General features: G+C 41.3%; 1 protein-coding gene across 6 annotated transcripts in view; it reads right to left on the minus strand.

Annotated features, from left to right (window-relative positions):
• Window positions 1–23,920, minus strand: part of MACF1 (microtubule-actin crosslinking factor 1) — a 167,666-nt gene that overhangs the window by 78,878 nt on the left and 64,868 nt on the right. For 5 of the 6 annotated variants that reach the window (XM_023762770.1, XM_023762769.1, XM_023762772.1 and 2 more), the window contains exons 44-52: window positions 23,447–23,613; window positions 20,912–21,068; window positions 18,980–19,097; window positions 14,637–14,699; window positions 13,743–13,984; window positions 12,787–12,916; window positions 11,904–12,103; window positions 8,395–8,890; window positions 6,261–7,732 (exon numbers count right to left, since the gene is read on the minus strand). In XM_023762770.1, coding sequence (XP_023618538.1) covers window positions 6,261–7,732; window positions 8,395–8,890; window positions 11,904–12,103; window positions 12,787–12,916; window positions 13,743–13,984; window positions 14,637–14,699; window positions 18,980–19,097; window positions 20,912–21,068; window positions 23,447–23,613 — 3,045 coding nt within the window. The remainder of the gene's footprint in view (window positions 1–6,260; window positions 7,733–8,394; window positions 8,891–11,903; window positions 12,104–12,786; window positions 12,917–13,742; window positions 13,985–14,636; window positions 14,700–18,979; window positions 19,098–20,911; window positions 21,069–23,446; window positions 23,614–23,920) is intronic. The other variant, XM_023762771.1, reaches the window with a different exon arrangement.

The raw sequence follows: 23,920 nt of genomic DNA on the forward strand, positions 1-23,920 counted from the left end.
GCCTCCTGCACACCCCCTACTGGGAATTGAGCCCGCAACCCTAGGCATGTGCCCTTGACCGGAATCGAACCTGGGACCCTTTGGTCCACAGGTCGACGCTCCATCCACTGAGCCAAACCAGCTAGGGCCATCAATGCTTTCTTGACAACCTTCCTATAGATTTTCCTACCTTCACTGAGGCATGAATGAGGCTCCTTTAAGATGATGTAAAGGCTGCTATCTTGGGATTTTGCTTGTGATGCTGGTATTTGGAATACTAATGCTACTTTAAAATGGGGCTGGAAAAAGTTCCCCATGAAGCAAACTTAAAGGCCTTAAAGGTTCCTTCACCATCTCCCCACCCAGTTCCTACGGTGAGGGTGGAGAGGATTATTACAGAGCATTGGAATTCTTGGGGGGAGGGGAAATGGGGGATGGTCACATTGGGTTATAAATATCAGCAGCCAAACAGTGAGCTCCTGGGCTGAGAACAACAGACAAACTGTAGTCTCCCCTTAAAGACACAGAACAAGGAGGCTCCCTGAAGTATTTCCACAAAGGAAGTTCCTCTTCTCTTTAGAAATGCATCATCAACCAACACCTGCATCAACAACTCTATGCAAAATAAACCGCAGATGCCAGGGAAAGTGACTAGGAGGTTTTAAATCACACAGATTGGTACCAGCAAAAATAAAGAATCCAGCCAGGGCCTGGCCTAAAGAAAGGCAGACTTAGAGGCACTTGTTGCTACTACACAGTCATAATCATTTTATCAGAAGGCAACCCCCCCATAAATATTTAACTTAATCAACAAGTGGTTTTTTTTTCCCCCAACTGACTACTGTTTCCCACATAGAGATGGCAATTTTCTTCGAGAGCAGTGGTTTTCAACTGAGGCAGATTTTGCCTGCCAGGGGAGATTTGGCAATGTCTACTGACATTTTTGGTTGTCAACCTGCGGAAGGGTAGCTACTGGCATCTAGTGGGTAGAGGTCAGGGGTGCTACTAAATTTCCTACAGTGCACAGGACAGCCCTCACAACAAAGAATTATCCGGCGCAAAATGTCAAGAGTGCAGAGGTTGAGAGACCCTGTTCTAGGGCATTCTCTTTACTTCCGTGGACCCTAGTAGTTACTATTGGAGTAGCCATGCTTAAGGAAGGGGGACAAACACACTGATAAGCCAAGGATCTGCACAAGGTGGGGGTAGGGGTGCCTATTCAACTTATCTTGGCTGCTGTAAATCTGCAGATACCTAAACCTTCAGGTGACAGGTCATACCACGAGTGATTTCCTTTCCCTCCAAGGGTAGGTATACGATGCTGACCTCATTCGCTTTATTCTCTAGTGAACCTAACTGGCAAAAACACAGATGGGCTGATACGGTCTTTGTCATTATTTGAAAGGAAGGAATAGTATTTTTGTGTAAACTGGCAGCCTTTCAGCTCCATGTCAGACCATGTCTTCCAAGAGTTTTCACATCTGCTCACAGGGAAGCCTAAGGTTGGAAGTCCAATGAAGAGTCTACCAGGCTTTCTTGTTCTGGCTTCATAGTAGGATGCTGAGTCTCCAGACAGAGGTTGCAAGTGTCTCCAGTCCCTGACCCTAGGCTTGGCTCAACTTGAATTAAGACTGAGAACAGTCTTAGGGAAGCCTCCTGCCTCATCTATATCCTGCCAGCCCAGTCTCAAAGACATGGGAGGAAAAAACCCAACAGGCTTGGATGCTTCAAATGCTCCATCAGTTGAAGTGAACCTTTTGAGAAATCTACATACCCTAAAAATGTTTCCATTTTTCCCACTTGGTTTTTCTAGTCGCTGAGTGGTAGAGTCCCAAGTCTGAAGCCTGGCCTGAATACATAATAAATATAAATATATACAAAATATGGAGTACATGACAGCGCACCCAGGTTTTCTGATACTTCTCACCAGTAGGATGCCAACACCACCACATGTTTCCAGACTGAAAGGCCAGGCTGGTTCATGGGTGGGGGTGGGACACAGGGGAGGAGTTGATTTAAGAATCAGAATTATCTCAATTCTTGACTACAAAACATACATAGGGAGAATTTCAAAATGAGGAAAGCTTCTTATCATTTTCAGACTTAATATATTTCTTTTCCAAATTTCAAGTCTTTTTCTACCCTTCCCAGAAAGTTCACCTTAGGAGAATTCTTTGGCTTAAATTTCAGTGAAATAAAGGTCCCTCTTTTCTTGTTAGTGTCTTGTTATGTACATACAAGTCCTTTTCCTCAATAATCAGAGACTCTCCTGTTCAGGAAAACAGAATTTCCTGAAGAGATTACTAGTAGCCAAAGTCTTTTCCTTCCAGTTTTCTGAAAGCACGCTCAGTCTTCTCATTTGTGAGCTCTGGAATGGCTTCCTCCTTTCTACTTCCAATAAAGAGCTGAACCCAGCAAAGTGCCTTGAGGTCTTTGCCTGTTTAGATTGGAAAAGGGCTGTCTTCCATGCGTATCTGCTAGATCCACACTGGCTGGCCAGATTTTATCAATTATTTAGAAGCAATTGAGGGAAAGCCTTTCCTAGGAATAACGACTTTCAGTTTTTCATGTTCTTTTAAGAAAGTAACTTTTCCCACAGGCTAACTGCCTCTCCATGTGTTTATCAGCACTATTGCACAGTCCCAAGTAAGCCTGAGGTTCTCCACAGACTTCACTCATGTCTAGTCCACCCAACCCCAGTGGAGTCAGCTACATTTATATCCTCTTCAGCAGAGGATGATCCCATTATAAAAGAAAAAGCTAAAAACTTAAAGCCAATGCTGTGTTTAAAATATTTGTCTTCATCTCTGGTTTTCCCTTATTGAAAACAATCTGAATCTGAAAGCAGTCACATTTTATGAATACGGCGTGTTGCTGGTGTGAGGGGAGTTTATCTATTGCTGAACCTAACCCAGGAACTCAACACTCGAATTGTGAAAAGGACTCAGTCCTTAGAATGGGTCTGAGAAGACCGTCCCTTAGGCAGCCTCTAGGGAACTGACCCAGAGCCTTCCCCCTCTCATTGTTTTTACTTCCCATGAGCTCAGCATGAACTAAGCCAGGAGTATGCTCCTCCCCTCAGGACCAAAGGCCTTTGCTGGGAGGAGACAAAAACTGTCCCCAAGCCTTTGACTACATAAGGTGGGCCTTTATAAGGTAGAACCTGCTTTCTGATTTCCATCCCCGACGTGCGGAGGATAGACACAGGGCACAGAACTTCACTCTCTTTCTCTCCCTCTTCTTCCAGTCTTGCCCTGTCAACATCAGTCCCTTGCAGATAAACCCTCTCTGCAGGTGACCAGCTGATCAGGGTCTGGTCCCAGCCTTCACATCCACAGTATTGGTGGTGGGGGGGTCATTTTCAGAAGTCAGTGAAACAAGACTGCTACAGCTCATATTTAACACAACTTTAACAGGCTTGTTTACTTCATTTTCTAGCTCACTGGAGATGATAAGGAAGGGGTAGATTGCTGAAGGCAGGCCCAGTGCCAGCAGTGAGAAGTAATAGCAGTAAGAATTAATACCTGATATCATGGTAATAGGAAAAACAAAAAACTACACATATATACACACTGCCAATCCAACCAATACAACAATGTAGAGGCGTGAGACAAAAACTTCCAACACAGAACTCAAACTATGCAGTTTAGGAACATCCTATATAATAAAACGGTAATATGCAAATTGACCCTAATAGCAGAACAACTGGGAATGACTGGTCACTATGACACACAGTGACCACCAGGGGGCAGATGCTCAATGCAGGAGCTGCCCCCTGGTGGTCAGTGCGCTCCCACAGGGGGAGCTCTGCTCAGCCACACACAAGCTAGGCTGATGGCTGCCAGCACAGCGGTGGTGGCGGGAGCCTCTCCCACCTCCTCAGCATCGCTAAGGATGTCCAACTGCAGCTTAGGCCTGCTCCCCGCTGTAAAGTGGACATCCCCTGAGGGCTCCCGGGCTGCCAGAGGAATGTCTGACTGCCAGCTTAGGCCCGATTCCCCTGGGGAGCGGGCCTAAGCCAGCAGGTGAACATCCCTCGAGGGGTCCCAGACTGCGAGAGGGCACAGGCCGGGCTGAGGGACCCCCCCCACCCCCAAGTGCACAAATTTTTGTGCACTGGGCCTCTAGTTTAATATAAAGCAGGCCAAATGTCTCTAATATTCTTGAGAATATCAACACAGTAGAGAACAGTGTCATCTTTTTAGTAATGTTAACCTGCACTCATAAAGAAAAATGTATGTACAATATAGTGTTTAGAAAATTAGGCAAATAAAATTTAAAATAATTCCTATGTAAACCAGAATATAGCTGGTAAACTATTTTGAAGCCTAAAGGGATTAGCTTTAGTTTTCTAAGAAATCCATTTAGTTGGGTAGAGTTCTAAGCAATCCAAATCCAAGTAAATTGGATCAATGAAGCATGTCTGTAGAAGAATCTCTGCTTTTGAGATGCCTACAGTGGAAGAGGAGAGGAAATCACACATGGTGAGCAGGGAATACCTCCTTGCCACTGGAACATGGTGTGGGAGTTTTAAGAGGAAACAAGGGGCTCATGGGTTTGAATTTTCTCTACCTACCCTTTCCTTTCTTGGGTGCTTCAAGAAACCCAAATATGAGGACTTGTGTTACGCCAATCTGCAGTATTTCCAATCATGGTAAAAGGCCTTTAGCCCATGTCTCCCTTTAATGCTGAACATACCATAAACTCCTGGAGGGGCCCTTCTGAAACAGCCACCTTCCTGAACTTGGCTCTTGCTACAAATCTGTGATCTTTCTTAGGATCACGTGGCTCTGACCTGGTGACAACATCACCTCTTCACCCATGTTTTTAACAAGAAGAATTCTTACAGGAAGGGGCTGAGAGAACACCTTAACTCTGGACGCAGGAGTGTTAACTATTTTTTTTAAATATATTTTATTGATTTTTTACAGAGAGGAAGGGAGAGAGATAGAGAGTTAGAAACATCGATGAGAGAGAAACATCGATCAGCCGCCTCCTGCACACCTCCCACTGGGGATGTGCCCACAATCCAGGTACATGCCCTTGACCGGAATCGAACCTGGGACCTTTCGGTCCGCAGGCCGACGCTCTATCCACTGAGCCAAACCGGTTTTGGCAGGAGTGTTAACTATTTAAGTGGAATAATTAACACTAGTGATGGAAATAAAGTGCTAGAAGTATCCTTTCCAAATCTACTCCGTGCATGAAGAAGGAAGAGCAGCAGAGCGAGGCACTTTTAGGTATTTACAACAAAGTCAACTCCTGGGGTGAAAGGCTCATGCAGTGAGAGCCAAGACCCAGACTCAGCCAATCTGCACTTTGAGTCAACTCCTTTCATCTTCCTCTGTTGTTTTAAACCAGACTCACAAAACCTCAGGATTAGTAATTCTGACTCAGGAAAAGAATGAAAACATTTTTGCAATTTAAGGCAGTGTTTCTCAAACTCTCCTATAGGCAGAGGACTTGTACTCTTGAGGAGCCTGGGGTGCAGTCTTAAGCTAGTTGCGATAAGTGGAAAATTTCTTTGAAGTGTCATGTTTTATCTTAATAATTCATGAGAATTTTGCATTTTATTCTAAATATAACAATACACCAATAATCTTCCTTTGAAATCTGTGAAAAAACCAACACTTTAGGACAGTGGTTCTCAACCTTCCTAATGCCGTGACCCTTTAATACAATTCCTCATGTTGTGGTGACCCCCAACCATAAAATTATTTTCGTTGCTACTTCATAACTGTAATTTTGCTACTGTTATGAATCATAATGTAAATATCTGATATGCAGGATGTATTTAGGCGACCCCTGTGAAAGGGTTGTTCGACCCCCAAAGGGGTCGCGACCCACAGGTTGAGAACCGCTGCTTTAGGAAGATGAGCCAATGTTTATCTTATGGCTTCCCATACCTCAATTTGAAAACCAGGAACCTGAAGAGACATTCACTGCTATTTTTAAATTGGTTAATTTGAAATCCAGACTTTCATAAGAGGAGATTCTTAGAGTAAGAGATAAGATTTGGACATTTCTTTATATACCCTTAATTGGTTATAAACACTGAAATAAATTACAGTAGAAATATGTTCAAACCTGTTGCTCAGAAGTCCAAGAGACTGTTTAGTCTCCAAAAAGTACACTTTGATGGCGATGTGAGTGGGAATAATGAAACCGGGACAGAAGTGAAAATGTACACTCAATCAGTTTCCAAGTTACAAGAAAAGAAATACTCATATTAGCCGGAAAAATAAAAAACAAACAAAAAAACAAACAAAGGCAAGACTTACTTTAAAGGCTGCTAATTGCTGGTTGATGACATCCACTTCGGTCCCCACGACCCACTGGAGGGCCTCTCCCTCCTCTGCCGCAGTGGTCATGTCACTGAGCACTTTCAGTGTCCTGTAGAAGTCCTCCACACGGCCCAGCGTCAGCTCCAGCTGCTCCTGACGCGCTTTGCTCCTCTCTGTCAGTTTGCCACACTGTTTGTTCAGGGCTTCTAGCTCCCTCTTAAGACCTAACAAGTCCAGTGTCCCCTCTTCCTCCAGCATTTGTCGGCACTCTGCTTCAGAAGCCTCTATGTCTAACTTGAGAGCCTGGATTTTGTTAATAAACAGTCGTACATCCTCAATTTGAGACTGGAGGCTGTCAGTGTCTCTGCCGACAGCACCCATGCCATCCAGCTCATCGTCCAGGTCTGCCAACTGAGAAAACATCTCTCGGACTCGGCAGTGAAACTGGCCGATCCCTTCCAGCTTGTTTTCCATTGCCATGCAACTACTGTTCACTCTTTGCTTCACCTCTAGGAACCCTTGCTGGGTGGCCTCAGCTTGAAGTAGAAGTTGGGAAGCATCAGATCCATCTGGGGCATCTTCTACCAGGCCCCGCGTAAAGTTCCTCAGATAGTCCACCTGAGGCTCCAAGGCCTGCAGCACTTCCTGTTGGGCTCTGAGCTTCTCCAGGTTCTTGTTGCTACAGGCTTGAGAACCTAGAGCATCAAAGATCTCAAGTTGGTGTCTGGCCCCTTCAACCTTCTTTTCAATATTCTTAAAGCTTTCCTGGAACTCCTTGAGTCTCTGGGTCATTTCTTCAAGTGACCCTGTTTTGGCCTGTAGCTCTTCTGTAAGGGAATCCACATTCTGGTTGATCCCAGCCTTCTCATCCCGGATATCATCCTCATCCGTCTCTGAAGAATTGATCAGAATGTCAGCGGCATTGTTCAATATTTCCAGCAGGGAGCGGCGCTTTTCCACCTCACTCAGCATAGCCTTTGATCTCAGGAGACTGGACTCCAGTTGCACTGGATCCAGAGTGACCTGCAAATCAGACATCTTGGCCTTACAATCTTCTATCCATGGCACGAGGTCTTTCACATGCCACTGATATTTCTGAGCTTTCTGCATACAGTCCTTGAGCCTGGACTGTCTGTCTGCAGTTTTTTTACTAAGCTCTTCCCAATGGCTTTTGAGCTCCACTAGCTGGTTTTGTAAAGTCCTTTTCTCTTCTCCCGGGGGTACAGAAAGAAGCAGAGATTCTCCTTCAGCCACAATCACCTCATAGGAACCACTGTGTTGGTTAAGGCTCTTCTGAAACTCTTCATTCTCCTGTAGCTGAGACTGGAGTCGCTCCAATTTTGCAGAAACTGGGCAGTTTTTTGCTTGCTGGCTTTGTTTGTCATCCAACCAGGTTCTAAGCTCATCAAACATTTGCTGGAATTGCTGGGTGCTGGCAAGAGCTGCTTGGAGTCTGTTCATGCGATCAGCTGAAATGAGAAAATCAAATTTAAATCAATCAAGTATGAGCTGGCATTTAAAATGTTTGCTGAGAGTATGTGGTCTAATCTTAGGAAAAGGAAACTAATGTTAAATGAGGGCCTTCCATAAAAGAGACACATAGCTAGGCTCCTCCACATCCTATTTTAATGAGGCATGCGGCCCGCTGGCTGTGAGTCTGACATGCTTGTGTAAGGTGATCTGAGTAAGAGTGAACTTTTATTTCTAAGCTGGTAAAAAGCCATAAATGTTTCTAGAAAAAGAGGCAATGAATTAATGACAACATTTTTCTTGCACAAGGCCATGAAGAAACCAAGAACATGTTCTAATTTTGTATATATAAGTGTGTGTATAGGTGCATGATACAAGAAAATAAGTAAGCATCAGTGAAAGTAGGTGTGTAATTCCACCTATAAGTACATCTATCAGCACAAATCTCTAGGACCAGGTTATGCACTGCTTCACATATTGCTAATGTCCAATCAATGTGTAATGACCATAACAGTTCTCACTGCAGCTGGACAAAGGGATAGGTTAACCCTATTCTGAGTCCAAAAGCTACCTGAGAGTCTTTGTAAATTCTTAGACCACTAATCCACTCCTTCTTTTGGTTTGCCACTAATAACCGAGTGTGTTCCTCAACCCAACTCACCTGCCAGGTCTTCCAAACCTTGGAGAGGCAGGGCAACTGTCTCCAAACGCTTCTTCAGCTCATCCTTGAGGTACTGCTCACCAATGAGCACTGAGAGTTCATTGCAGAGTGTCTGTGCCTCCTTAATCTCGTGGTCTAATTGCTCCAGGTCAGACCGAATCTCACTGGTTTCCTCCAATTGCTGCTTCACAGCCTCAGGTTGGGTGCTGATGGCTGACTGGCTACTCAGTCGCTGTCCAACCACCTTCACCTTCTCTGATAAGTCCTGGAGCAGTTTCTGGTACTGGGTGCTTTTGACAATAGCTTGGTCAATTTGGCTGGAACGGGAATTGAGTTTGTCAGTCAGTTCAATCCACTTCTGATTGATGTTCTGGAGTTCCTTCTGTACGTGGCTGGTGGATGGAGAGACATCTCCAGGGCCTGATAGGATGCCCCGAGCCGCCTCGTTCAGCTGCTCATGCTGTTGCCTGCGTGTTTCAAATTCCTTTAGCATAAACTGTAATAGAAATGACACAAGAATGTTTAGAGAGAAAAGGCAGATCTAAAATCAGTGTCAAAACAAAAACTGCCAAGTAGTGCCAACTTCTGAAAACAAGCCAGAAAACTCCAAGCATCAGGTTATTAGGAAAATAGAATATCATTTGTAACAACTGCTTAATAAAAACTTGTTTTAAGAGGATCACTGATTGTCTATTTAATTTCTTTTCTTTCTTTGTCTTACTCTGTGTCAATATCAGTTACTAAGGTTGGCCTTGGCTGAGAAATCAGTTTGCTTTCTGGATTGGCATTCATCAGCTTTGTCAGGCAAAACCCAGGCCTCTGTATTAGGACCCTGGACCCCAGAGCTAGCTATATGACTGGCGAGCTTGTCATTTCAACTCTCAATACCTCCGTTTTCCTTAGTCTCTTTCTCCTAATTTCTATAGCACATATAAACTGTACATTATAATAGAGCGCAATTAAATAATGAGCTTCTTTAAAGCAAGTACCATGCCTTTTTATTCTTTTCTATCTACTGCCTCACTCACCAAAGAAGTTAGAATTAGAGGTTCTGCAGTCAACTGTCTGGGTTCAAGAACTGACTCTATTGTTCTAGATGCATGAACTTAGGCAACTTTTCAAACGTTCTCCAAATCTCAGTTTCCTCCTCTGTAAAATGGGCTATTGCATGGATTAAGCAAGAAAATTTATGGAAAGTACTCAGCACTTACTCTGTATAAAAATAACTAAGACATGACCTCAGGGAATAACAGATGTGTAAACAATGAACAACAATAGCAATAATAGAACATAATAAAAGTAAAAATGATAAAACACTGATATGAACATGAACTGTGAAAGCAAGGAGCAAGAGCGTTCAATTCTGTGGGGGATGAAAAAAGTAGAAGAGGGAAATCAGGCAAGGCTTCACAGATGACACAATAAAGAATATGGAGTTCCCCAAATGAGCAGAGAAGATCGCCAAAGGCAAAGGGCAGTGATGGCGAACCTATGACACGCGTGTCAGAGGTGACACTCGAACTAATTTTTTTGGTTGATTTTTCTTTGTTAAATGGCATTTAAATATATAAAATAAATATCAAAAATATAAGTCTTTGTTTTACTATGGTTGCAAATATCAAAACATTTCTATATGTGACACGGCACCAAAGTTAAGTTAGGGTTTTTCAAAATGCTGACACGCCAAGCTCAAAAGGTTCACCATCACTGGCATAGGGCTATATGAATGTGGCATGTTTGGGAAAGAACACATTATCTGTGTGGGTAGAAACTTGGGTGAATGGGGGAGAGCTAAAAATAAGGCTGGCAAGAAAAACTGGGACCAGACTGTGAAAAGCCTTATGTACCACGCTGAGCAGGTATTTGGACTTTGTTCCATAGGCAGCCAAGAGCCACTGAAATATTTTAATATATTCAGATATATGATTTAAGGAGATAATTTGATAACTGTGTAGAGGAGAGACTAGACAAAAGAGCCCTGTAGAGATTGTTGCAATGATAAAGGCCTGAGATTAAGCCCATCTGAGGCATTCAGAATGGAGAAGAGAAGGATCAGAGCAGTGGTTCTCAAATTATGATCCAAGGGTCCCCGGGAGTCCTACCAGGGATCCATGAGGTCAAAACTATTTTTAAAATAATACTAAGATGTTATTTGTCTTTTAAAATTCTTATTCTCTCATAAATGTTCAATGGAGTTTCCAAGGGCTACATGAGACCTGAGAACACAACAGATTGAATGCAAAAACAGGAAAGAAAATCTATGAGAATATTCTATTAAGCCAGATATTAAAGAGACTTGCAAAGATATTAAATATATATTTTGCCCTAGCTGGTTTGGCTCAGTGGATAGAACATCGGCCTGTGGACTGAAGGGTCCTGGGTTTGATTCCGGTCTAGAGCACATGCCTGGGTTGTGGGCTTGATCCTCAGTGTGGAGCATGTAGGAGGCAGCCAATCAATGATTCTCTCTCATCGTTGATGTTTCAATCTCTCTTTCCCTCTTATTTACTCTCTAAAATCAATAAAATATTTTTTTTAAAAAAAGAGGGTTTTGAGACTTAAAAAGTCAAAAAACCACTAGCTTAGAAAAATACTTGTAAATGTATTAAAAAGGGCTTGATAATTAATTGGATGCAGGGGCTAAAAGAAAGAGTTCCTTCAAAAACTACACTTAGGTCTTAATTTAAGGGACTTGGTGGATGGTGAGAAGAAATGAAACAAGTTTGGGGTGGAATGTAGAACAAAGGAAGGTTCTAGGCAGAATTTCATTGGAAATGCATTAATTTGACCCACCTAAAGTTCTATGATGTTTGGCACTTAAATCAATTTTTTTTTAGTTTGATCAGCAGAAAAACTTTAAGTAGAGCTAGGTGATATAAGACATTGCATTAAGTAATGTGGATGACTACTGACTACCACTGGGGATTATAAGTAAAATATGATTCTACAATTTAGTTAGAAGTTCCCATTTTCACATCTATTGATGTTACTGCCTGCTAATGATATTAATAATATAGTTATTGACTATTTACTATTTGACAGACACCATGATAAAGATGTTAGAAATATCTCACTTAGCCCTGGCCGGTTGCTCAGTGGTAGAGCATCGGCCATGGACTGAAGGGTCCCGGGTTCAATTACTGGTCAAGGGCACACCTCAGTTGTAGGTTCCATCCCCAGCCCTGGTTGAGGTGCAAGTGGAAAGCAACCAATCGATGTGTCTCTCTCACCTCTCTCTCTCGTTCTCTTTCTCTCTCTCTCTCTCTCTCTCTCTCCTTGCCCCTCCTTCCTCCCTTCCACTCTATCTAGAAATCAATGGAAAAAATACCCTCAGTAGAGGATTTAAAAAAAGAAAGAAAGAAATATCTCACTTAAAGGGAGGAAATGAGACTCTGAGAGGTTAAATGACGTCACAGGGCCACATGAAATCTACTTACTGAAGCTGCATTCAAACCCAGGTTTATATGACCCCACTTCTTTGCTCTAAAGCAGTCAGTGATGTTGCTCACCTGGACCTGCTGCTTTTGTGCATTCAGCATGTTGGGGTCAATAGACAGGGGCCCCAGCACTCCCATCATCAGTTCTTTCTCCATCAGCCAGGGCCGGAGCTGGGCTTCCGCAGCCTGGAAGCAGGCCAGATGACTTGCAGATTCCTCTAGCTGCCTTTGCCGAGCCATTGTCACTTCTGTGGCCCTTTCCCATCGGGAGTCTGTAGAGAGGAAATGGGAAAATGCATTCCTTTACTCTCATCAGCCACAGTCCTGGTCCCTAAATTATGTTCAAATAAACTACAGGAAATGACCTCTAGTGCATTATTTAAATATTTGTAAAGTTAAAAATAACTTACATTTAATTTTAACTAAAATAACAGTTTTGTCTCTTGATTATGGTGGTGGTCCTAAGAAACTAGACATGTGATAAAATCGAACTACATATACACACACATAAAATGTCTTATATAGATATTATTTTATACCCTGTTTTGAAAACTTTCTATATTATAAACATCTTTGATACCAATGTTTTTTTATACTAATATTTATCTACATAATTTATAGTTCAATATGAACATAGCATAATTTATCTATCCTTTCACTGACTATTTAGATTTCCCATTTTTTCATTTTTATCATCAATACTCTCTTTAGTTCTTGATCACAGCAGATTGTCATTTTGACTTGCCCAAGAAAGCCAAACTTCTGCCACTTTGAATGGAATCTCCAAATTTTTTCCATATCAAGCTCACTCTCTAACCTGATCTGGGCCTCTTGTTTGCTTATGAAAATTAACTAACAATAATTCCCGCTCTACACAATGTGCTGAAATTCTGTGTTTGCTTTGAAGATAAGCAATTTGGACAGGTGAATCTGTAGCATCCCTGTGATCACTTACTGAGCTCTTCCTGCATTTTTTTCCAGTTTTCTGCTTCTTGTGAGTTGGGATATGTTAACAGTAATCCAGCCAGGGCTTCCTTAACTTTTTGGATTTTTGGAGAATTCTGTTCTAATTCAGCCAGGAAGGCCTAGGAGAAAGAACATCATGATGCCATGAGATTTCTGGACAGGAAACAAAGATGTGAGTGTGAAGAAAATGACTGGAAGATAGGGCGGCAATTACAGGCTCTACGTCTGATTCTATCTATAACTTATTTAGTGATTTTTTTGCCCCCCCTCCCCAGTGATTTTAAGATACTTAAACTTCCTACTTCAACTTTTACTTTAAAATGAAAATCTAAATAGCAGAACCGAATTTCTTTTATGTACAACACATTAGTAGAACCCAATAAGGAGGAAGTATTAATCCCGACAATCTAAAAGTGTCACGATCCAATCATGATGATGACAATGTTTATGCAGTTGGAGATCACGTGCTATGCTCAATTGGAATACAAAAAAATTTGGTAAAAATTTTTACAGGATTTTCTATATGGCTTTATTCCTTCTGATATTTTCTTAGTTCGAAATGTCAATCTTAAGCACATACTGCAATCGCTATTTAGAGCCCTCCAAGAGTTGGAAAGCTGTCTGGTTGAGGATGGTTTGGTTTGCAGCATCATACAGAAAATGAGATCCCATTCTCAATGAGTTCATGCTGAGGAGGGCTATTCTCCTTGCAAACACACCTGGTTTGGTTTCTGAACATCTGACTTATAACAATTTCTAATTGCATAGGTAAGATACTTCTCTAGGAGAGTTTAGGTATATTAAACATTTGAAAGTCAACTGTGCAGCTCATCATGACCGAGGTGGTTGGCCATGTCTCATCTCAGGTCCCTGGGCTCAGGCAGGAACACTGGTGTAACAGTCCCTTCCTTTTAGTGTATGAGATGCAGCTAATGGAAACAGTACCTTGTTAGATTCAGCTTGGGCTCTCACTGTTTCTGTCTTGGTTGGAGATGAAGAGGCATCCATGGCTTTTAGGACTTCCTCTTTTGATTCCAACCACTGCAGCACTGAGCTTGCCTCCTTGTGAACTTCCTGCATTCTGCTGAGGACAGCTTGAAGGTTTTCCTGGTGTTCCCGAAGTACTCCCCCAAGTTTTTCATATTTCAAGTTTACATCTGACATGTCACATTGAATCTCAGTCAGATCTAATATGACAGAAACAGAAATCAGATTGGGAAGAGCTCTCGGAGCAGCCCCACTGGTTCCTGGCTACTAAATTACTTATCAGGACTAAGCACCTCTCCTACTCCTCCTACAGAATGAGAAACTGTCTTCCTGTTACATCACATAAAAATTCCTATTTACATACACAGAGCAAGAGAGTTCTCATTCATCTACTCTGACTTTGGCATTATATACTCAGATGTATAAATAAAATGCTAAATAAACATGGGAACAAGATGATGAGAGCAAAGGATTTGGGGCATTCTTCTGCTCCCTTTTCTCTCAACTACAGAAAAGTCACCTAATTGGGAGGTTGAAGGCTACACTAGACTACTTATCCTGTATAGTTTCTTTATAATTCAAAGATTCACATATATTATCTTCAAGGTCTCTCCTTATTGGTCTTATCTAATGGTCCAGTTTATTTCATCAGTAGCTTTATTTCACTGGCTGCCAACCTGTTTAGCCTGTCACTAGCAAACAAAGAGGCATCACATGCTCCTCCCTAGATTCTTACCCTCATACCCATCCTGGCAGCAGTACTTCCACACATATGGAAACATACACAGATGCAAACATGAACACTGTCCTAAAACACACAACACAGAGGCACTGTTGAAATGGCATTCTCACCTTTGCAGGTATGGTATCCGTTTACACTGCCTACAGAGCTTCCTACAGAGGGCAATATGGAACCTGAGCAGAAGGACAGAGAGACAAACAGGGCAAGACAAACGTGTTAGGAATACATAGAAGCACTGAATTTGTTCTTTGGCACTCACTTTAAGCTCAGGTTATCAGGAAGTTAACACAGCACAAGACAACATACTCATGGGAAGAGACAAATCATTTTAGCTGCCAGGCCACAAAGTGTCACTAGAGATGTTTCAGCTCTTTAGCAGTAATAATCCCTAATCCTTTCTAGAGGAAATCCAAATTCTTTGGGCCCTGCCCTAATTTTGTGAAGCATGGAGTGGTAAAATGATTAAGTCCTTAGAATGGTATCGGACATACTTTGAAATGAGGATTTATAATTAACGCCCAAAAGGTTCAACTTTAATATCAATGTCCTTCAACATAATAAAAATGAAAAGTACAGTCAAGGACATAAAAAGCAGCATTCTTTTAATAAAGACATTAAAATGAGCCCTTTCTTATATTGTTTCAAAAGGAAGATTCCCGCCCCGGCAGGGTTGGCTCAGTGGATAGAGTGTCAGCCTGCGGACTGAAGGGTCCCAGGTTTGATTCCGGACAAGGGCAAATAACTGGGTTGTAGGCTTGATCCTCAGTGGGGGGCTTGCAGGAGGCAGCCAATTGATGATTCACTCTCCTCATTGATGTTTCTATCTCTCCCTTCCTTTATAAAATCAATAAAAAATATATGTATTTTTTTTTTTAAAAAAAGGAAGATTCCCTATCTTTCATGACTTTCTGCTCCCCTCTCTCCACCAGAAAACAGAAATCTGAGGTGCCAATAAGTTTGACTCATAAGCATTCCCATGAATCCTGCTGTGGGTCTTTGGTTCTGTTTCTAATTACCACAATTTCACCTATATTCTCCCCAACTTTACTCCTGTATTTCAGAGAAGTTTCCTAAGAAAAAACCAGATCATCATGCAATTATAAAGATTGCACAGAAATTCTGAAGAATATTTGTGATATAATATTACAGTAAAAGGACAGAATAAAACTCTCCTGTGCACTGATTTCACTGTGGAAAAAGTCATGTGCAGTTATATTAAAAATAGTCATTATAAAACTTTTAAATGTTAACATTAGTGTATTTTCAATGAAAAATGAACCAAACAGAAAGATCATCTTCCATTACAGCGTGGTGATAGCCAAGAAGAAACTGGACTTGTAATTAGGAGAAGTTTCTAGCCAAGACTGTCACTAACTCAGTATGGGAGCTCTAGTCCATGGACAGACCTCAGATTCTTCCCTGGATCTGAAGATAATACTACTTATCCTGTCAACTCTCACGGGGTTGCTGGACAAAGATAGTGAGGTAATGCACGTGAACGCACTTTATGAAACAAAAAGAACTATTCAAATGTAAGGAACTAGAATATTCATGATTTTTCAGAGTTGGAAGAGAACTTTGATGCTCAGGCTAGTGATTTCAAACTGATTTTCAAAGCATCTAAGGAGAGACTCTGTCAATGTTCGGCTTCACCGTAATATTCAGAATATATTTCTAACTACTTAGAAATGGCAATAAAGCATGCATGTTCAATTATGTTCAACCATATCCTTAACCCACTAGATACAACCAATTTACAGACATCCCTCAGTATCTACAAGGGATTGGTTCTAGGACCTCCACAGACACCAAAACTTAAGGATGCTCAAGTTCCTTATATAAAATGGCAGAGTCTTTGCATATAACTTACATTCTGCTGTATACTTTAAATAATCTCTAGATTTCTTAAAATACCTAATACAATGTAAATGCTATGTAAATAGTTGTTATAATGTATTGTTTAGGGAATAATGACAAGAAAAAAACCTCTGTACATATTCAGTACAGCAACCATCTTTGGCCTAACTACACAGCACATGTGAGCAACAACATAATACTTTTTAAAAATAGTTTTGATCTGTAGTTGGTGCAATCACAGATAAGGAACCTGTGAATACTAAGGGCCAACTGTATGATATTGGGGGCGGGGAGGGGGGGCAATAAAGAAGCTCCTGCACCTCTATGCACATTTAAGGTTCTTTTTGAGTGTCACTGATTCCAAGGTTGCAGCTCTTCACTAACACTTTACAATATTCAAACCTACACATGTCCACTCATGTCCAAAGAAAAACATCTACAGGATATGCGTACAACATTAAATAAAATGTCAAAAAAGGTTGAGGCACATCTTCTAAGAGTAGACACACATTAGGGTAGAATTATGTAATAACAGAATTCTTAACACTTCCTTAAATATAGAAAGACAAACTTTTTTGTCTTTCTATATTTAAGGTAAAAATGAGAGCTCTCATTGAATATTCTTGGTGATTTAACTTTGAAAAAGAATGTCTTACTACATCACTTTCAAGCTTCTAGGTCATTTTAATCGGAGAGTACTCTGAAATTATAAAGTGAACTTTTAAAAACATTTGTCATCATTTACAACTGTTTATCTATGTGAACTACAGTTTCTAGATACAATGCAACCAAACAAAATTTAGAAATAAATCAGATGACAAAGCTGTCATTTAATAATCCTTTTTCAAATTTTTATAGAATGATAGTCTCAATATTCCCCATTAATGGATTTCATAACAGATGAATACCAAAAAAACTTATAAGGGAAACTTATGCCAACAAAATAACATTTTTGTTTTCTGTAGTGTGAGATTTAAATTTTTTAAGAAAAGATTATAATGCTTTAAAAAGTTTGAAAAAGCAGTGATCTAGTCCAGGAGTTAGAAAACCATAGCCTACCAGCCAAATCTGACCCTCTGCCTGTTTCTGCACAGAAAGCTTTACTGGAACAAAGCCACACCCATACACATATGTTATCTACGCTTGCTTTTGTGCTGCAATGACAGAGGCATGTAGATGTGACAGAGACCATATGGCCCACAGGCATAAAATATATACTATCTGGCTCTTTATAGAAAAAGTTTTTCCAATTCCTGATATAGTCACACACCAACAAGTCATTAAATTTAGAGGTTTATGTGTTAGAATATAAAAAAAATAATCAATTCCTGAAATGTCAATATTTTAAATAATACAATATTGAACCCAATTCAATTTTAACTTCTAGTTAGTGACAAGAGATCTTTAAACTTTAGGATACAACAGAAAAGTAGCCATTCTCGGGAGGAAAAAAAAGGTCATCTTTCCCATACTATTTAAGTGACTATAGGGGTACATTAACATAGTCTGGTAATAAAACCTATGAGATACCAATTAGCAACCACTAAGTCACTGAGCTCATAGTGGATTTGTTTAAAAGACTGAATTTGCAGCCAGAGATTGTTCGTGTATCTGGCACAATCTTTATGTCCACTTCCAAGAAATGTACCATCCCTGGAATACCAATATTATTTCTTAAACTAGAGGCCCAGTGCACAAATTGGTGCACCAGTGGGGTCCCTCGGCCTGGCCTGCGGGATCGGGTTGAAACCAGCTCTCTGACATCCCCCAAGGGGTCCCGGATTGCGAGAGGGCACATGCCAGGCCTAGGGACCCCACTGGTGCAAGATTGGGGCCAGGGAGGGATGCGGGAGGTTGGCCAGCCAGGGAGAGATTGCGGGAGGGCTCCAAGGCATGTCTGGCCCGTCTCACTCAGTCCCAATGGGCCAGACTCCAGCAGCAAGCTAACCTACCGGTTCGAGTGTCTGCCCCCTGATGGTCAGTGCACATCATAGCGACTGGTCAACTGGTTGACTGTCTGCCCCCTGATGGCCAGTGCACATCATAGCGACTGGTCGACGGGTCGACTGTCTGCCCCTTGGTGATCAGTACACATCATAGCGAACGGTTGAGTGACCTTAGCATATCATTAGCATATTATGCTTTGATTGGTTGAATGGATGACTGGACAACTGGACACTTAGCACACTAGGCTTTTATTATATAGGCTATCCATCCTCTCCCAAGAAACCATGCTTATACCATCTAAGGCTGACCCCAATTTAAAGATGTGCATAGCCATCCTATTCCCACATATAAAAGAGAAAATTTTCAAGTTAGAAAATCCCATTTTAACTGGGCCAACAAGTGGGCCAACAAGTCTCTTTTTCCTATCATGGGAAGGAATTTTCCAAAATGGAGTACTCTTATATAGAAAATGGAAAATAGATCAGATTGAGGGGGGAAGACTACTTTATGGACCCCCTTCCCCTCCCTCCCCAATACACATTTGTTCCCATATCCAACCTTGTTTCTGACTTTTCTTAAAGAGATCATTACAAGGGCCAAAGCAAAGAATGAAGTTTATTCACTACATTTTTTAAGAGCTTGAACTCACCTGTTTTGGTTTGGGAATCAGGTGCTGTGATCTCCATGATGAGATTTTCTAAAGAAGTGCCTTTGCAATTGATTTCTTCTACCAAAGTTCCCTTACTTGCCCAGTCATCTAAGAGCCCCTGTTTAAAGAACAAAACAGCTAAGGTAACATCTGGGAGCTTTCTCCTCATAGGAGAGACACCCATTCTTCTACATATACTCCCTAAAGTTTTTATAAGAATTAAGGGACCATCCACATATATTGACCATTTCAAGGTCTTGGTTTAGACAGCCAAGGTGTGAAAGAATGATCTCCTGGAATATTCAAGACCTTTTCATTCATGCCATCCATTCATTCATCAAATGTTTATTGAGCATTTACTATAGGCCAGGCATCATGCTAAACACTGCGGATACACAGTAAGACAATGACACAATTCTGAACCAAGAGCTCAGATTATCTATTGCATTATAATGTGATAAATGCTGTTACAGAAATACAGTCAGTCAGTAAACCCTGAGATCACAAGAGGACACATTTAGCTTTGGCTAGAGGGAGGAAAGCTTTGAGTTAAGGTAAGAGTTTGCCAGGTGGACAAAGGGAACAGCATGCATATAAAAAAGAAAAAAGAAATGGTCACTGGAGAGTAAAATGAGGAGATACTGAGATATAGAGAAATACACAGAGTCATAGGTTACATTTTGTATGTTCAAGAGAACTTTATATTGGGTTTGAAGTCAAAGCTCTCACTTCTATAGGAAGCCATTAGGAAACAACGGCATCTGCTCTATGTCAAAAGTACCGGGTTGTATTGTCTCTGAGATGTGGATTGCCACAGCAGTAAGACTTTATTCCTTGCAAAGCTGGGACATATCCTAGCCTGCAGTCCCTTCCTAATGTTCCCTGAAATCTACTTAGTTTGCTTTTGATTTGAAGACCCAGAGCCATGAACATCTAGCAAGCTCATGCAGCCTAGCTTCAGACTGAACCTTATCAAGTCTCAGCTTGTCAATTCTTTATTACTCAGGCTTGATTCCAAAGGATTACAGTTACTGAATTATGTATTGACACAGGATATTTTAAAATTTTGAGGGAAATACAGTGACATCTGTTGGACACCATGTGAACAACTACTATTAAGTTGTTTGGACCTGACCACTTGGCAAGTGAGGTTTTTTTATTGTTGTTTTTGGCCTTGTGTTGCCATGAAACATTTCTTGAAACACTAAGGGTATTGTGAACCAAGAAACTGGGAACCTCTGCTCTAGGGAATTTCCCTACAGCAAATGCTCCTGGAACAGACTCTGTGAAAGCAATCAAACTCTTATCTGTTCAAGATAAATCATCCTGCTTTACTAAGACAATGGGGACAAATGTGTAAGAGTTAGTTGGAGGCTGGTTTCAATTAAAAGAAGAATGTGTAAGAGGTATAAGCAGAGGCCCAATGACTACAAATAAAAAATGGTACAGAGGGATTCTTCAGGGGATGGGACAAAAAGGGTCCTAGTCTTGAAACTACCTCCCAACCATCTCATTATACCATCTCCTTTATTAGTTGTAGGACTAATTATGTCCTCGATTTCCTGATCATATGTTTTGTTACTTGCTCACATATAATTGTCTAATTCTCAAACATACAATGAGAATTTAAGCTACTCAAAAACTGGACTTTTACAAATTTTTTTTATGACCTACCATAGTGTGAGAGGTATCCAAGAACAGCTGAAACTTCAGAGGTATTATTCCAAAATTATATTTTTGGTTTTGGTTTTTAAATAGATTTTTGGTGCTCAGTGCTTGGGTAGGGGTAGGTGTAGGTAGGACTTTCAGTTCTAATGTAGATGGATAATTTGGATTTCTCACACCACTTTCCCACCATAACTGGAAATGAGTCCATATATGCTTCTAAACTGCTGTCTAGCCCAATTCCTGGAGATATTTTTGTTCACCTACCTTCAGGTGTTCCATCTGCTTTTCCAGCTCTTTAGTACTCATGAAAGTCTCTGCAGGTGGAATATTTCCTTCAACTTCCTTCAACCATTTCTGGAAGGTCCCAACCAGCTTCCGGAATTCATCCAATTGTTCCTGGCAAGACGATGCATCTTCCTCTCTGTCAACGGAGAGGTTCTGTTACTTGCCAGACTAAGCTGTGTAAAGTCAACTTGAACTAAAACTAAGTTCATTCTGGGACTCTAGGAATCATTTCCTAACAGTTCTTTTCTTCCCATCATCTTTTCCACAGCAGCTTTGGCTAAACAACCACATATAATGTAGGAGAGCATCAAACTAAGGAATCTGTTGCCCTTGTTTGGACATTCTGGGGAAAGGAGTCTTCAATCTTACTCTAAGCTAAAGTGAAAGGGAGAAAAACTACAGGGAGCTTGCTATTTAGGTTCTATGATACAATGGAAGGAATGCAGGCTGTGGATCTTAAGTCCAGCTCTGATACTTTTTAGGTATTGGACTCTTTCAAGGCCTAATTAAAATGCTAATTCCTTTAACAAGGAAAATGCTAAAACAAGAGGCTCTGAGAAGTTAGAGTAAATACACTAGGGAATAAAATAAATCCAGGAGAAAGGAGAAATCAATTTGGAATTAAGTTTGGAAATGGCGTCAGAATAGGGGAAGAAAAGCAAAGCTTGCCTGGCCTTCATCCCTCTCTCCTTCCCTAAATTACCTGCATTGATTTGAGCAACTACTTGCCTCTAGTCCAGTGGTTCTCAACCTTCTGGCCCTTTAAATACAGTTCCTCATGTTGTGACCCAACCATAAAATTATTTCCGTTGCTACTTCATAACTGTAATGTTGCTACTGTTATGAATCGTAATGTAAATATCTGATATGCAGGATGGTCTTAGGCGACCCCTGTGAAAGGGTCGTTCGACCCCCAAAGGGGTCTCGACCCACAGGTTGAGAACCCCTGCGTCTAGTCGCTAAGGCCATCATCTGCTAAATCAAGATTATATTTATGGCTAAACCAAGAGAAAAATCTTCATCAGCTCTTAAGTCCACGCGAGGTGTTCTAGTGGAGGAATCATGGCTTTTCAACAGTGAGCTGATTACCTGAAATCAGCCACCTTTGTCATATATATTCCCATGTTTGCCTTAAAAAAAACCCAACCCAGACACTCTTCAAAAACAGCAACTTAAATGTTGTGAAGCCTTGGCCAGGTGGCTCAGTTGGTCCTGTACACCAAAAGGTTGAGGGTTTGATTCCAAATCAGGCACATACCTAGGCTGCACATTCAATCCCAGATTGGGGTGCATATGGGAGACAACGGATTCATGTTCTCTCTCTCTCCCTTCTGATGGGGAAAATGAGACATTTGGGGGGGGGGGGCTAGTAATCTAAATCTGTGCCAGTAACCTAATGCACATTCCTGTTAGCCTATATCGTCTAGTCACTACGCCTTCCTTAATTATCTGGTTTTGCAAGACCTGTTTACCTAAGTGCTCCCATTTTAGAGGCCATAAACCATGAACAATACACAACCCCCAGAGGAGGTTATCAGTGCTGGCACCAGGCGTTTAGGTGTGGTCTCATGGCCCCCATCCCAACACACGGGGCTTTTTGCAAAGCCTGGGAAAGGTCCGGAAGTCCCATCCATATTTGGGGGACAAAGAAACAAAAGGGTACAAAGGGAAACTTCCTCCATATTGGTTGGCTCAGGATTTGGAGAGAAACAGTCTCCCCTGAGTCACTGTACCAGTACATGTGAGACATCTGAAAATAAATGGGGTTTTCCTGTATTTCCGGTACTCTTGTGTATTTTTTGGTTGCCTGGTAAATTCTGTAACACTTCCTCTCTCTAAAATCAATAAACATATCCTCTGGTGAGGATTAATAATAATAAAAAATAACTGTTGTCAAAACAAGCAGGGTGAGTGCCAATATAACCCTTAATTATGTCTGAGAAGTCTCCAATTTTTCTCTTTATTTCAAATCCTGCCACAATCCTACTTGCTGCCTCAAATTTGTTCTGTTTGGTCCAGGTGACCTGGGCTTTTGATGGTACAGAGAGGGAACTGAGCCCCATTATTCAGAAGGAATTCATCATTTAGTAATAGAAAAACCACTGAACATCAAGTAGATTGGGTAGCTTTGGTTGAAAGAGACACTTTCCAAATCGTCTATCCCTCTGTAGCAGAGGTTTTTTTCTTTTCTTTTCTTTTTTTTAAAAATATGTTTTTATTAATTTTCAGAGAGAGGAAGGGAGAGGGAGAGATTGAAACATCGATGAGAGAGAATCATCAATTGGCTGCCTCCTGCACACCCCCTACTGGGGATCGAGCCTGCAACCCAGGCATGTGCCCTGACTGGGAATCGAACCATGACCTCTTGGTTCATAGGTTAACACTCAACCACTAAGCCACACCGGCTGGGCCACAGCAGAGTTCTTTTCTGGTAATGAATGGTGAGGTAATAATTTCACTCAACAGCAAGAAAAAATTAGCTCCCCATACTGACCAACACATATGGGAACTCACCTTTCTTTAACTATCTTCTGTAGCTCTGTGAAGTCCTTTTTGAGGTTCTGTATCCTGTCCTGGTGTTGAGACAGGTCCAGTGCAAAGCCACAGGAGCTCAGTTCAGTGACCAGATGCTCAAGAGTATCAAGGTTGTCCTGTTGGTCTTCCATTTCCGAATTGAGCTCCTGTCAAGCAAACAGGAAATGTATTAAATCCTCTGATCCTTATAAATAAATACACACTAAAAGATGAACAATACCCAGGTGGTATAACAGAATGAAAAGAATAGAGGGTTCTGAGTGGAAAAGACCTGAAATTCAATCATGGCTTTGCCACTTACTAGGTTGTGCTCTTACGTTATTAAATTTCTCTAAGCTTCTACAGGCTACCTCTTCAGTAAACAGGCACTCTCCCCACTACTGAAGATACAGGTAAGAGAAAATGGTGGCATAGAAATGGAAAAAGAGTCTGGCCAGTATGGCTCAGTGGTTG

This window comes from Myotis lucifugus, unplaced genomic scaffold (assembly GCF_000147115.1).
Source record: "Myotis lucifugus unplaced genomic scaffold, Myoluc2.0 scaffold_260, whole genome shotgun sequence".
Taxonomy (NCBI): Eukaryota; Metazoa; Chordata; class Mammalia; order Chiroptera; family Vespertilionidae; genus Myotis; species Myotis lucifugus.